Genomic DNA, 14,581 nt, shown 5'->3' on the forward strand with positions numbered 1-14,581 from the left:
TCAATCCCTTTCTTAGGGTACTTTATAGGTTTCGCCAGGAATGTCGCCATTTTACCTTCAATATCTGGGGTCAAGGCTACTTTCCCCTCCAACGTAGGGCGAGGACACTCCGCCCGCAATCTACTCCGGGCCTCGTTCTCCAAGGGCTTCCTAAGTCTAGACGCTACATATTGGGCCGCTTTTTCACCAGGGACCCAACACGCCGAGCGGGGGTGGATGATATCATCCGGGTCTAACATATCCGAAATACCCGCCTTCGACGGTTCCGCAGGGCCAAACGGTCGCCAAGACCTTGAGGAACCGGCCTCATCGTCCGACCCATCGGGGGAATCTCCTACCTGCGTCTTAGGGGAAGCCGGTCGCGGGTCAAAATCCGATGGCGCCAGATCCTGGGTAGTTCAGGAGGCGCAGAGCGGTTTAAAAAGGTCTGCTTAAGGCGCGCAAACGCGTCCATGTCCACCCCAGCCTCACACTTTTTCTTGGGGGAGGTGGCCCTTCGTTGTCATTCGAGTTTCCCACAGACTCTCCACCTGGCGCTGAAGGACCAACCAGGGTCTGACCTATCCTTGCGCACAACTGCTCAATCTTATCAACCAGGCACTGCTCCATAGGGGTCATCATTCCATTGACCGCCCTATAAATGGAGTCATCTAATGCAGCGTAAAAGTCGTCGTCCCACTGTAAGTAGGACAAAGAATCCTCCTCCTGATAATAATCTTGTGCCATGCTCATAGGCCGCACTTTATTGGAGCAGTAAACCCGGAGGAGTGATCACGCAGGGCGTGAGGATTAGGGCTGAGGGTCTCTCAGGAAAATATGGAGGGCCAAAGGCACAAATTTTTGCGGGCGAACCACCCTCGGACGCCAGCACCCACAGGTACAGGTACAAAGGGTTCAGCTACCTGCCAGGCGTCCTCAACAGGCCTTAGGCCAAAAACTACCTACCCCAACACCCAGGGCGTGCAGAAATTAATTACGGTGCACCACACCACTACCGACCCGCAAAGCGGGCGTTTTAATGACTTTTGAAGGGAATAATACTGACCCAGGGCGATACAGGCAGCGCGGACAGTACCAGCTTAGCGGAGCGCACGAGTACTCTATGATTAAACGCCCTCTAGTGGCAGCAAGCTGCGACCGCGGGCGGGAATGCAAACAGGGTAAAACGAGCCGCGTAAGGAGCGCCGAGCATTCCCGCGGCAAACCAGGAAATCTGGAAAGGGGAAAACGCGCATTAGAGCACAAGAATACAATACCATCCCAGACCCCCAGCAACCATACACCAAGCAACCAGTAAGAGGAGAAAAGGCACTTAACTCTAGCTGCTAAGCAGCGAAGAAAGAGGAAGTGAAAGGGAGACGACTGAGGTTTATGGGATGAGAGCCATGGACATCGTTAAAGGACTAAATTAGTGACTGTTTTTCCTTTCCCTGGATTTTTGGGAAATGTAGTGGTGTAATGTTTTAAATAAGGCTGCTGTAAAAATGTGTATTAAAGCGAAGGAAGAGTTTGCATAATCCTCGCCTCCGGTCCTGACATAGAATCGCTGTGTACACAACAAATGTCTAACACTCTGTTAGTCCAAGGCTGCTCAACCACACTGCTACAAATGGAGCACTTTGGGTTTTTCGTTAAGCCCTGTACACTTCTGAGAAGAATCTCTGGACTCTTTGCACTATATAACCACTTAGTGGTATATCATATAAAGAGACAGATTCCTACGAAGACTAATACTCCTTTCTGCGTTTGAAGTAGGCAAACTTTAAAGGACAGTCTTTATGGAGCACAACATCCTGCCTTTTCCTGACCTAGCTCCAGACACACACTACTTCTGGAGACAGCTTTGTGTGCGGCCAGGCACATCCCTATTCAGGTGTCAGAAATAACTCCTCCCACCACCCTAGCCCAGGAAGGCCCATTAGCCTGGTGATGGGTCATCAGGGTATGCAAGAAATACCTCAGCTCCCTTTGTGCGACTGTCTGGAGTGACTGCACAACAAGAGCCCAGTTGTCAGCCAACCCAAACATGTATTCTACAGACAGGCAGAGGCACAGAATGATTAAGCAAGAAAATGCCTATCTTCTAAAAGGCGAATTTTCAAACACGTAATTTAAAAACCAACTTCACCGAAAGATGCATTTTTAAATTGTGAGGTTAGAGACTCTAAACTCATAATCTCATTTTGCTCCCAATGGGAAAATACACAAGAGATATTTCAAGGCAATCCCGTTACCTGATACGACCGCCTTGTAATGAAAGGCGAAATTAGCAGTCTTTTAATATTAGGACATGTAAAAACACATAGGTACATGTCCCACCTTTTAAATAGAACCGCATCCTGCCCATGGGATTGCTGGGGCCTACCTTAGTGGGTGACCAACATCTAGTAAAAGGGAGGGTTTGGGCCTGGCAAGTGGGTGCACTTGCCAGGTTGAAATGGCAGTGTAAAACTACACAAACACCCTTGACCTATGTGTGGGTTTTCTTTTCTGTACTCTTATTTTCCTACATATTGCTGCCTTCCTTTCTTTGAAAAAAGCGTGAACCTTGTGACAACCCTCTTTGTGATAATTGCTATGTTGCTTTGTAGATTCAGCGTCCACACAATCCCACAGCTGGGCATTTTGTACAGCTTTGTCTGGATCATTCATTGCCTATATTTCCGTTGCGGCGATCATTACGCTATCATTGCAATCTGCCATTGTTGGATGTTTTTATACACATGGACCATTGTATTATTTTTGTATCTTATCTTAATTTCTTCAATAAAAAGATTTGATCCCCAAAAAAGAATCTCTCTCTCTCTCTCTCTCTCTCTCTCTGCAGTGTCAGGTCTGAGACATGTTTGCAGAGCTACTCAGGTTGCTGGCACCATCAGTGCTTCAGGCCCTCTAGTAGCATTTGAATAACAGGCCCTGGGCAACCTGTGGTGCACTTTACTAGGGACTTACTTGCAAATCATGAATAACCCAATCACCAATACAATTTATACGCACTTTAGCACTGGTTAGCAGTGGTAGAGTGTCCAAAGTCCTTGAGCCAACAAAAACAGGTCAGAAAAAAAATAAGAGGAAGGCAGCAAAGTTTGGGGATAACCCCGCAAAAAGGGCCAGGTCCAACACTCTGCTTCCCCGATTGACCCAATCTGTGAATCTAGGCCACATACTTAGGACGCATGACAATGGACTTGCCTCTTAGTTCACTAATAGCAGTGTTATCGGAGTGGGGGCAGAAATGTTTTTAAGTGCCTATTTAAAAGCTCTCACTTTTAATTAATACTTCTCAATGCAGTGATATAATCTGAGGAACTAACTTAAAATGCTTCCGCGTGTTAAAGGAAAACACTTTTTCCAATTTTGAAGACAGCTCAACATATTCTAACATTTTTGCTTCATGATTTACAGGCCACATATTTTCAAGGCTCGGCTCTTACACTAGTGTTTAGAGCCCAAGTCAACCCTTGGCTCTGCAATCCGTGGCTTGCACACCTCAAAGACCAAATCTGGAAAACACACTTCTTCGCCACATTCATGCTGGGCAGCAGCCTTTCCCTTCTTCAACACAATGGATGGGGAAGCAGCAGTTGTGAAGAGCATCAGACAGTTCATGACAGCAGGAACCTATTGAAGAGGGTCTACCAGCACGAAATATAGACAAGGCGGAGTGGTCAACACAGGGCAAATGTGCATCCAGCGGCCAAAGATGCTAAAGCAAAAAACCACTCAGTTTACAGCCCTAACAATGTTAACAGATAATCATGATAGCAACTCTCTCCATCCGTCCCTGGCTAACTTTGTCACCAATCATCTCCTCCCACCAGCTGGAAGGAAAGCGACAGTTTGAGAGTAGTAGCATTCTACCCTTTTGATCTGTTAACCTCCACTGCTACCAAATCGTGAGGATACACTATATATCTGCTCATGCACCAGGCTCATCATGCCTTCATTCAAAGAGTACACAACCTCTGCTACTCAGGTGCTCAACCTCACATTCTGCATACCTACAAAGCCCCTAACTCAAAGCCCCATGGTCTAAATGGCATTCTAATCCAATCACCACACTCAAGGCCCGAGAATCAGGATGAAGTTTTTTGTAAAGAAGGGGAGTGCAAAATCATTGTAAGAGGACCTGGGGACACAGTAATTCGGGAATAATCTTGCATAGTACAGATTCATATAGCTGGGAGGATGAGCAAGAGAAAAATAGAAACATCCTGTCCCCCACTTAAGTCATTGGTACACAAAACCCCATCCTTCACCACACACTGCACGATAACACTGTGCATACTCCTACAAATAAACGCAGGCCTGGAGAAAAGCTAAGAAGACCATTAACACAATCCAAAATAACTTACACCACACAGTACACTAGGAGCACACCATAACAATCACAAAACTGGTTTTGGGTCATCTCAGTAACATTAATCTCTTATGATGGAACTACATGGCAAACAATTCTAGCCCAAACACACAGCAGTGTTTAAAAACCCCAATGGCAAACCCTGGGGAAAAGACATTTTAAGGGGTAGTAGATACTCCAGACAGCTTCACTACATATTTTGGTACCTCTCTAAGAACTATTATATCGCTAATAAGGTGGCCACTATATTTATTCCACAATTTAGATGCACAACTTAAAGAAGAGGAGGCAACTCATGCGTGTGCTGGGATCACAAAGCAGCTTGATCATGCAATGAGGCAAAGGCCTTCACTGGGTGGTCACTTTTGTAGGTACGCTGGCTGAGACTACTGAGCATTTCTAAAGGCATACCTCTTACCAGAAGTCTGATAAAGCTGGTGAAACACTGTCTAAACCAGGAGCTAACCCAAAGCCCCCTGTCTGTATTATGTTCCATATCAAAAGCTCCAGACCTAAAAACGAGGTGTGTATGTAGTAGAAGCAAAGCAGTGTAGGTATTTTCTTGTCTGGTCAGATTTAAGCAGCAGTTTCAGTTGTCACCACTGAGTGGAAGAGGCATCCACAAACTAAGTACGGGAGCAACCTCCCACCCCCTCCCATCTCTCCACTTTTTCAAAGGCAGAGTAACCGGGTCATCATAAATCCATATCTGGTTACTTTAATGAGAAAGCCATTTGCAGTTCACGAACAGAGATGAATGTAGATGGAAATGTCCAACGTAAGAACCACTGTTGTATAAAGTCACACAGGTGACCGAGACAAAAAATGAGAAATATAATTTGATAAATGTAAGCATCTAGCAAGATTCTGCCAAACCACCCCTGTTAAGATGGAGAACTCTGCAATAATACCAATAGAATATGAAACAGAAACCAAAAATGCAATTCACAAAGTACATAACTTTGCAGATATGTTCCATCATTTGTACTTTACCTCATAACAATCACATGGAGAAAATAAATTCCAGAAAACTGAAACATGTAAACTTTAGTTACTTTGAGTCCAATCACATCAGAACACAACGAAGTATATGAATTACAAAGCTGTATTTCAAGTCTGACACCTCAAATTCAAATGGGCCAAAGAAAAATTAGCAGCAAACTGTTTGAACATAAAACTCCAAACATTCCCATTAATGCTGCAATGTATACATTTCTACATTTAATACAAACGCGTCTTTAAATGGCATTAATTCATAATTTTGCTTGCTTTCAAATCAAAAAAAGTAATTAGGGTTCATTTGGAAATGGTTACGACAAAACTCAAATATTTCATATTCACGTTAAATGCTGCTTTCACTATGAGAAATGTTGCAGTTTCTTAAAGTAACCATAGCTGGCCAAACAGTAAAATGTACTCTTAGAAAGCAAACATAAAAAGGTACAGCTATATACATATTTACATACACAAATATACACAGACCCGTCGAAAAGATAACTGCCCATATAATTTACAAACGTTACTTATAATTTACACTCCATTCGTCTTTGAATCAGTGTTCCTGCTAAGCCTTATGCATGGGCAGCGAGTGGGCTGTTGTATGAAGAAAACCCTCAATGAGTGCACCGCAAAAACTGGACCACCAAATATACCACGCACTAGTGCCGCAAATCGCCTGTGCCTTCGAACGGGTAGGCTACTTGTCAGAAGAAGATCTGCATATCGTGCGAGTTTTACTTCTCGCTGAAGTGGGAATAATCACTCAGCACTGTATTGGCAATGTTGTAGTAAAATAAAATGTGGCGCAGCCGGTGCCAGGATGCGTTTTGGCATACCGGTAAATACGTGCATTTCTTTTTAAACAGATTTGTGAAGAGCGTCCAACAATGCATTTTAAACGAGGGGCAAGCTCCACACAGATAGCCCAGAATTTGCGTCCCATCTAATGTGGTGAAAAAAGTCCATAGGCACACTTCAGTATGACACGAAGAAAAGGAAGGAGAGAAAGGAGCAATCCAATCAAGACAAACAGGAAAAAGGGTTTAGAGGGCAACTGCAGACCAGGAGAGAAACTTAAGAGTACAATCATTCCCATGCTGGACAAATTTGAAATGCACCGTATAACTGCAGATACAAAATACATTCCCATTACTTTCTTAGACATTTCCATTCATCAGATACTCCGGTAGTGATAATTTTGTGACCTCTAAGAACAGGAGGCACACGTTTGGGTGGTTCTAGCAGTAACAAAAGGCAGGTAACAAGACTACAAAAAGTGCATTGATCTGCAGAAGAAAGTGCAAAAAGAAATGGTGACGATGAATGGTACTTTCACCCATCACGCAAGAAATGTTTTGTTGATACAATTTCCAGGCAACATATAGGTCTTTAGCCTAGACACATCATTTTACAGTACAGGTCAAAGTTTTCGATGCCCACGTAATTCCACTGACCCAGCTATCAACTGCAAGCATCACCGACTCACAATCACAAATTTTAGGAAAAGTCAAATTAAATCTAAATAAAGGAAAAACAATGTAAGGCTTAGAAAGAACACTGATCGGTTCACCCTTGTCACATCAGAATATCCACCTCGCCTTCGTGGTCCTCTTCATTGACTTTTACAGAGAGAACCTCTTCATTAACAAATAAACCACTTAATCTTTCCTTTCGCGCTTGTCTCTGCTCCTTTAGTTGTCTTTTCCGTAAGGCCTTCTGTTGAAGCTTCCTTTGTTTTGAACGTTTCTGGTGAAATACAAGAAAAATGGAAAGCAAAGAAAACCATTGGTCTTGTTTCTAAATAAAGCAACGAAAAAAAAGTAAATGACTGGAGTAACATTTTACATCTAAAATAGTATCATTTTGCCCAATTGCAGGTTATATGGATATCCAAACGTCCATATTATGAGACACACAACAAACTGAAACATGTTTTAATAGCTAGAGAACTTACCAGCAAATAAATCTGTTGCTAAGGGCCTCAAACCTGTGTTAACAGTTTTACTACTGGTTTATACAATACATGTCAAATTCCCAGGTGTATTCACAGCAAATAAAATAAAAATATATAAAATACGGAAACACCTGGATGAGTATCTATCCCAGCTATAGAACGACAAAACTATTACAAGAACATCTCTTGCCCCAGCTGTGTGTTTGATCTCACATTCAGGCAGTCAAGTTTTGTAAACCTGTGCCTGAATCATCAAGTAACTTCACTACAGATCTTCTGATTACTGATTATACACAAAGCATCCTCCTAGTGATGGGTAGTGTGCGAATTACTATATTCATATTGATTACATCTGAAATTATGCAACATTGCTAAAAGACAGATATACTTTAAGGTGGAATTTAAACAAAAACATACAAGACAGTAATAAAAAAATAAAAAATAATAATAAAAACCGACAGCCAACAAATACCGTGCAAAGTAATGGTTATAAAAACCTAAAAACCCTCATTTTCCTGTTAACACCTTGTGAGAGGCTGACTCAGTATATGATGTACACTTCTATAAGTGGACACCCTGCACTGATCCAGGCAACCCTTATGGTGCTTTAAGTGGTCTTAGACAACCTTAGAAAGCTCTCCAAGTGGTAGCTGTGGAGAGCAGCCTTCAGGCTTAATCCAAAAGGAGTGTAAAGCAGCTTGTTTTAACAGAACATTATCTTATAGGTATTACGTGAAAAAGAACCACAGTGTATTTATAAAAATATGTATTTATTATAAGACTCTTACTAGCACATGTAGATATCTCCTAGCCAGAGATATACACAATACTTTGCAATAGAAACAGGTAAGTAGCACAGAATATACAGTGGTCACGGGGGGGGGGGGGGGGGGGGGTTGCCTTAGGAACCAGGATACCTGCCCCAGGGGAGCCGGGTGCCTAGGTGTGAAGTGAGGTCGGAAACTGCCGTAAAACCCAATGGAGGACTTCAGGAAAGTGCAGCTGCTAGAGAAGGTTAAAGTGTCCGGTGGAACCCAAAGGTGCATTCAAGTAGAGAAGTACCTGAAAGCAGAGGGGACAGATGCGACCGCGAGGCACGGAAGACGAATGCCCACCGATGTTGGGTGCTGAAAAAGAGTGGACTGTGTTCTTGGAACTGCAGCTGTGTGGACCAGGAGACGCTGTGGAAGATCAGGAGCTGTGCCAAGTTGGATGTCGAAAGCTGACAGGTCGGTGTCCGGTGGGAGCACCAACAAGTCTTAGCAAAAAGAGGGGGGGGTGAGGGGATACTCCCCTGTCCTTTGTCCAGTTTAGCGCCAGAGCGGAAGCCAACGGTTCCCTGAGCTGGACTATGCATGGAGGACACCAAATGTGCCCTGCATGCAGACTATGTGGCGCTGGCAAGCGCGCCCACCCTGTCCCAATACACTAAACCCTGTCTTGGAAGTGGTCACACCTCCCTGTGACAGGATGCCTATTGTTCTGCCTTCCTCTGCTCGAGCTTGGCAGTAGGAGGGCAGAATCGAGTCTCTGGTCGGCAGCAGCCATGTTGTGCTGTCCGGGTCTAGAAGACTGGCACCGGGAGCACTGAGGACCTAACAGAGGGCCTTTACAGTGCTTGGAATCATACCTTCCACACCGTTTACGGTGTTGGAGGTAGGACTCAAACATAAAACGCAACCAGGTTTGTTACAGCCAGTTTCGAGATGGTCATCGCATATTGAAACGGTGCCCCTCTAGATGTTATATGGCTGTCTCACTTACAACCCAGGAGAATGGACTTTAAAGACTGTAGGGGTGTCCAGCTCATGCAGTGGGGCCCTCACACTCAGAACCAAGCACCCTGCCTTCAGGATTGAAAAGGCCTGCTGTAGGGGTGACTTCTAGGTTAAGTGAAGTGACCTTAGTAATAGGGAAACCTATATCTTTCGTGAGTGGTGCTAGCATAAGCCGACACAGGCTGCAATGGCAGGCCTGTAGAGATAGTTTGAATGGTCTCCCATAGGTGGAATAATACATGCTTCAGCCTATGGGGGAACCTCTGGGGTACCTATGTCCTGGGTATCTCAGTACCATATACCTGGGAACCCACAGTATCCAATCTGGGTTGAACCCAAGTACTTACCATAACAGTTTAGGGGGAAAAGCAGAGACTGGGGTCCGGATTAGCAGGGTCCCAGTCAGACTAGTCGTAAACAGCATTACATCAAGCAAAAAGTGGGGGTAACCATAAAAGCAAATCCTACAGGGGGGGGAACCTCTGAGGAGCCCTCTGTGGGATGCATTGTACCATGTACCCAAAGAAATCATTGTGGATTTATTGAAAGGAGTAGTTTAGTACCAAACACTCCTGTGTTCAGTGAACCATCCTGGTGCTGTGGAACTTGAGATATTGAGTTTCCAGCTCATGTTCTCTCTATGGTCTCACTGGCACTTACAATATTAGGAAATGGTCCCCAATATTGTAGGGGCATAGCTGCTAATGCAGATATGCCCTCACTTGTGGTATAGTGCACCTCGCCTTAGGACTGGAGGACTGCTAGAGAGGTGACCTATGCCTTAAGGCAGTGTAAGCTGGCATGGCACCCATGCAGTGTGTCATGCAGACTGTCGTTTTCTCCTTACTGGGGCATGTAAACTGCAAGAGCAGTGGCGTGGTCCCAGTGAGGGGGGCGTGGCCGCAAGGGCCCCTCTTCAGCTCCCAGTGTACCATTTACTAAGAACTAACAGGGGCTAGAAGTAACAATTGGGGGGTTTGCGGCACAGGGGTACTGGTTGACAGGAACCCTGTGAGCTACAATAGAAACCATATCAAAACCAGGCAAAACGTTGGGGTCTAAGCATGCAAAAGAGGCACTTTCTCACACATCGGACAGAGGGAAGGGTACAAAGGTCCGACTGCTCAGCCTGGCTATGCTTGGAGAATCTAGAGTACAAAGGAACTATCTTGCTTATCCAAAGACTGGAATAAATCTCGATGCAAAGCACAATAATCCATTTATCACAATATTTATACGTGTCATGACAGCTTCAACGAGCTAAGTATTCTGGCCAGTTGCGTCAACCAGAACCATGCAGACAAATCCCTATGATCATCATAAAGTACTACTTAGTTTATACAATTGCTACTCATTGACCAAGGCGCACGGAGGCAACACATCAAACATTTAAGAAATAATGTTCGATATTAACTTACAGCAAGTACAAAAATTAAAGCGGTCTCATTACCCCTAACAATGCATACCACTCCAACCCAAATCAAAAATATATCTCCCTAAGAGTGCAAAAAATAATAAAGATGGATTCCAAGCAACATGTACATCTCAATTAAACGTCAAAGAAGCTGTGTGGGAAAACAAAGCGAACAATGAGGAACCATAACCTCCGATCTCTCTCAGCACACTGGGCAGGTGGGATGCTCCTGTACTCTGACGGGACAATAGATGATAATGATGATGGAGGAGGGAGGGAGGGAGGGAGGGAGGAGGAGGACCTGCTCAGCTGATTACGGCAGTGTGTAGGTGGATCTCAAAGCCAAAACAAGCCCCACCTCCATTGAAAAGAAGTGAGAAGCAAGAACATGCATATGAAAAGAAGCCCAAGACAGCCCCCACAGCACAAAAAAAAAAACAACGAACAAAAAGCGTACAGGGGACGTTAAATAAAGGCGCACTGCTCGATGCAGTTTCGGAGGTGGGAGTGGTGTGCTTTGCAGGCAAACCAAGGAGAAAATCATCATATGGGCACCGTCAAAGGGGCACAGCGAGCGCTGCTTGAGGACAGCTGACCGACCAGCGCTGCTCTAGGACAGTTAAGGAATGAAATAGTGTTTACAAGGGTTAAAATAACTTGCAGCGTAAGAGCCCATGAAAAAGGGCCAGTCCATATAGGAGGTTACAATATTTAAAAAGGAGGGACTTAAGATATTTCGCCAAAGAAAAGGCCAAAGGAGCCAATACAAAAGACGGGAGGGGCTTAGAAAAACTGGGAGGTGCTTCAAGCCCATATCCCGAACACGGCAGGTCTCAAAAAGACACCGCAAACGCTGCATACGTGAGACCTAAAAAGGTAGATGTAGGTCCATAACTCACAGAAGAAATGTGTTCCTTGCCAGTTTTCGAAAGAATGGAAATAAAAACTGCCTTTTTTCTGTGCTGGAGGATAACAACCAGACGACGGTGCATTTACCAAGCAGGGAATGCCCTAGAATAGTAACATACGTCTCTGGACAAATGTCACTTAGCAATGGGTCTTTACTTTCTGAAGGAATGATTGCTACCACCATGCAACACAAAATGTAAGCATCTGAAGTCAGAATTAACTAAATTACAGTCTGTAATAACAAAAAGGATAAGTTACTTACCTGTAATCCTAGTTCTCTTCCAGGGGTATACTCATCAATAGTCATAAGCACTGAATAGTCCCGCCCATGTACAGGGACCCCAGAGCAATAACAAATGATTATATATATATATATATATATATATATATATATATATACACATACACATACACACATACATACATACACACAATATGCGTTTGTATAGGATTTGCATTATACCCACATGGGTTATATTTGAGAGTAGTCTGCAACTGCTTTTTAAAAAAATTATTATGAAATGAAAATATATGCAGCAGACTGACATTGGTAAACTGGTCACAGATCATTATACTGTACAAACATTACTAACGCACAATAATAGAAGCAAAGATCTTGTGGTAATGCGCGTCTAAGAAAGTGTTAAAATGCCAATTAATTTAGCACATGGCCATGAAAAAGAATTTATCTATGAATTTTAATCGATTTGTTGACAAGTATAATCTTGTTGATAACTCAAATACTATGTAATTATTTACAAATTCCAATGTGTGTTGAAAAGTTAAATGTGTAAAAACTACTAGTCTGTTGTCTAATGCACTTTCTGGGTAGTCATGTTATGTGACAGGCTATGGAGCACTTTATTTAAAATCGCCAATTAGAAACGGTAAAGTTGTTGGTGATCAAGCATATAGGACAGGTGAAACGCGTCCTACCAGCTGACTGATTACATTTATTTGGCCAGTACACGGCATCGTCAATCCTTATTTGTAAGAGGAATCTGCAAATATTTAAACGGACCTTGCTTGGGTGGTCCTTTGACAACGACGCACCCGCTGTTTGAGCCGCCGCGGCGGCTGTACCGGAGCGTGGAGGAAAAAGTTTCGAAGACCGCCGCCCCCGCAGTGTACACCGAAAAGTAGCAGAACAGGCACTCTTCGCACTAAGGAAGTGTTCCCGAAACCGAAGGCGAACGCCGGAGAGTAGGAGGACCCGCAACGCACGCCGGTGGTTTTCAGGTAGGAGACACCCTTTGAAAACCTTGCGGGTAGAGGGGAAGCCAGTGTTTACAACCTCGAGTCTACCAGCATTGTACTAGGAGAAACTGGCGGTTTCTGGCCAAGGCGATAAGCTGTAATTTACGTGAATATGTCAGCTTGTGAACTACAAGAGAGAGGAATGGGCACTCCATTTTTAATGATACTATTGTACCCACAAAGAGAACGGGAACAGTTGAAAAAAAACGATAAAGTTTCAGATGTGACAGCGCGACTAAAGTGTCTAGAGAAATTGAAGCGCAGCGAGTTATCAAAATGGTGGGAGTCGAAATCCGGTCAGCGCTATCTGGAAGTGAAATGCATTCCACGAGGGCTGCGCATTTTGGTAGCCCCTACATATGAAGACCCCAAACCCCAATATGCTTTGTGAATGGGCAGACAATAACCATGAGTCATCTAGGAGAATGCTTGCAATCCTAGTGAAGTATGCGGAAATAGACCGACAAAAAATCTTGGAAGAAATCTCCCAAATACTAGAAATGCTCGACAAAGAAGCTGATCAAGAACCTATCAACAAGTTCAAAAAAGAAATGGAGAGCCTTAAGAAATTGAAAGTAACAATCAGAGAAAGTAAGGCACAGAAGTTCTTAAGAGACAAGAACGATTATGAACGTGGGAAGATTTATACCTTTGCCAAAAAATTTGAAAAACGTAAGGAGACTAAGAATGAATCCTAAAGGACAGACAAGAGCAGAGGCGCAATCAGATCACAGTAGTATTTAAAGCTCCGAAGTAAACACTGATCTAGAGGAAGGACAAAATAGTCAATGCAGTGGAGCAGCACCATCGATTATAGAGGAATTTGATTTTCTAGAACAAGAAAGGAGATTCAATCTCCGACCAAGACCCCAAGTAAATTACGAAGGCAAACAAAGAGTAAGAGGCAGAGGCAACGGAGCCGCAAAGGGGCCAAACCAGGCCAATGCCACAAATATGAAAAAGAACAAATGGATTCATTTGCGACGGAAAATGAAGCTACAATAATCAACTTGACTGACATTGTATTATCAAATGATGAGAAAAATATCCTCAAACTTGGCCTATCAAACTGTCCACCAGCAGAATTTAATTACGCAACAATGCAAGTGGATGTCTTTAAAATTGTAAGAACTTTAAAGTTAAAAAAACATTTTGCTCAAAGCCAACAACGAAAACCACTTGCAGCAAGTAATGTATCCATGGTTGAGGGTCCAACAGGTAAACTGTCTGTGGCGGATATGGATCTTCTGCTTGAATTAAGGTGTTTAGATATGATTGAAGAAAGTCCGCAGAGTATGAATATAAATACTTCTATGGAAAGCAATTCACCTAGCCATTTTGAGGCTATGACAATATCAGAGTCAAGTATTTGAAGTAGCAAGAGAACAAGAAGTAGACATCACTGGCAATGCACCCACCAATTTCAGACCAGCTTCCAGATTTGTACCAATGAACACTAAAGACTCAGTGGACGTATTCAATGAATTGGTGATCAATGATCTTACAAAATTGGAAAAATGCACGAGTGTAAAACATAAAACCCTCACACAGCATGAAAAAGAGTATTCTGCTTTAATTACCAAACTTACATGTAAGGGTAATTTCATTGTGAGGGACACTGACAAGGGTGGGAACGTTGTCCTTTGGGATAAAGCTAACTACCTTGAAGAAGCTTATAAACAGCTTAACAACCGAAACAATTATGCTAAAAATAACTGAGGGAATCATGCATAGTAGTTTTAGGTTGTATAATGAACAGTTGCAAGAGTGGTACAATCAATGTTTAATTACACATGAGGAATTCCAGTTTCTTAAAATTGACAGCCCTGTAGTACCCGTATTTTATTTAATTCCTAAAGGTACATAAAAATGCAGAGAACCCTCCAGGCCGCTCAATTATTTCTGCAATT

At 43.3% G+C, this 14,581-nt stretch overlaps 1 protein-coding gene across 1 annotated transcript in view; it reads right to left on the minus strand.

Moving 5' to 3' along the window:
• Positions 1–5,062: 5,062 nt before the first annotated feature.
• FAM199X (family with sequence similarity 199, X-linked) overlaps positions 5,063–14,581 on the minus strand; it is a 100,189-nt gene continuing 90,670 nt past the window's right edge. Inside the window, exon 6 of the mRNA XM_085608038.1 lies at positions 5,063–7,105. Coding sequence (XP_085464164.1) covers positions 6,935–7,105 — 171 coding nt within the window. The 3' untranslated portion in view covers positions 5,063–6,934. The remainder of the gene's footprint in view (positions 7,106–14,581) is intronic.

This window comes from Triturus cristatus, chromosome 5_2 (assembly GCF_964204655.1).
Source record: "Triturus cristatus chromosome 5_2, aTriCri1.1, whole genome shotgun sequence".
Classification (NCBI taxonomy): Eukaryota; Metazoa; Chordata; class Amphibia; order Caudata; family Salamandridae; genus Triturus; species Triturus cristatus.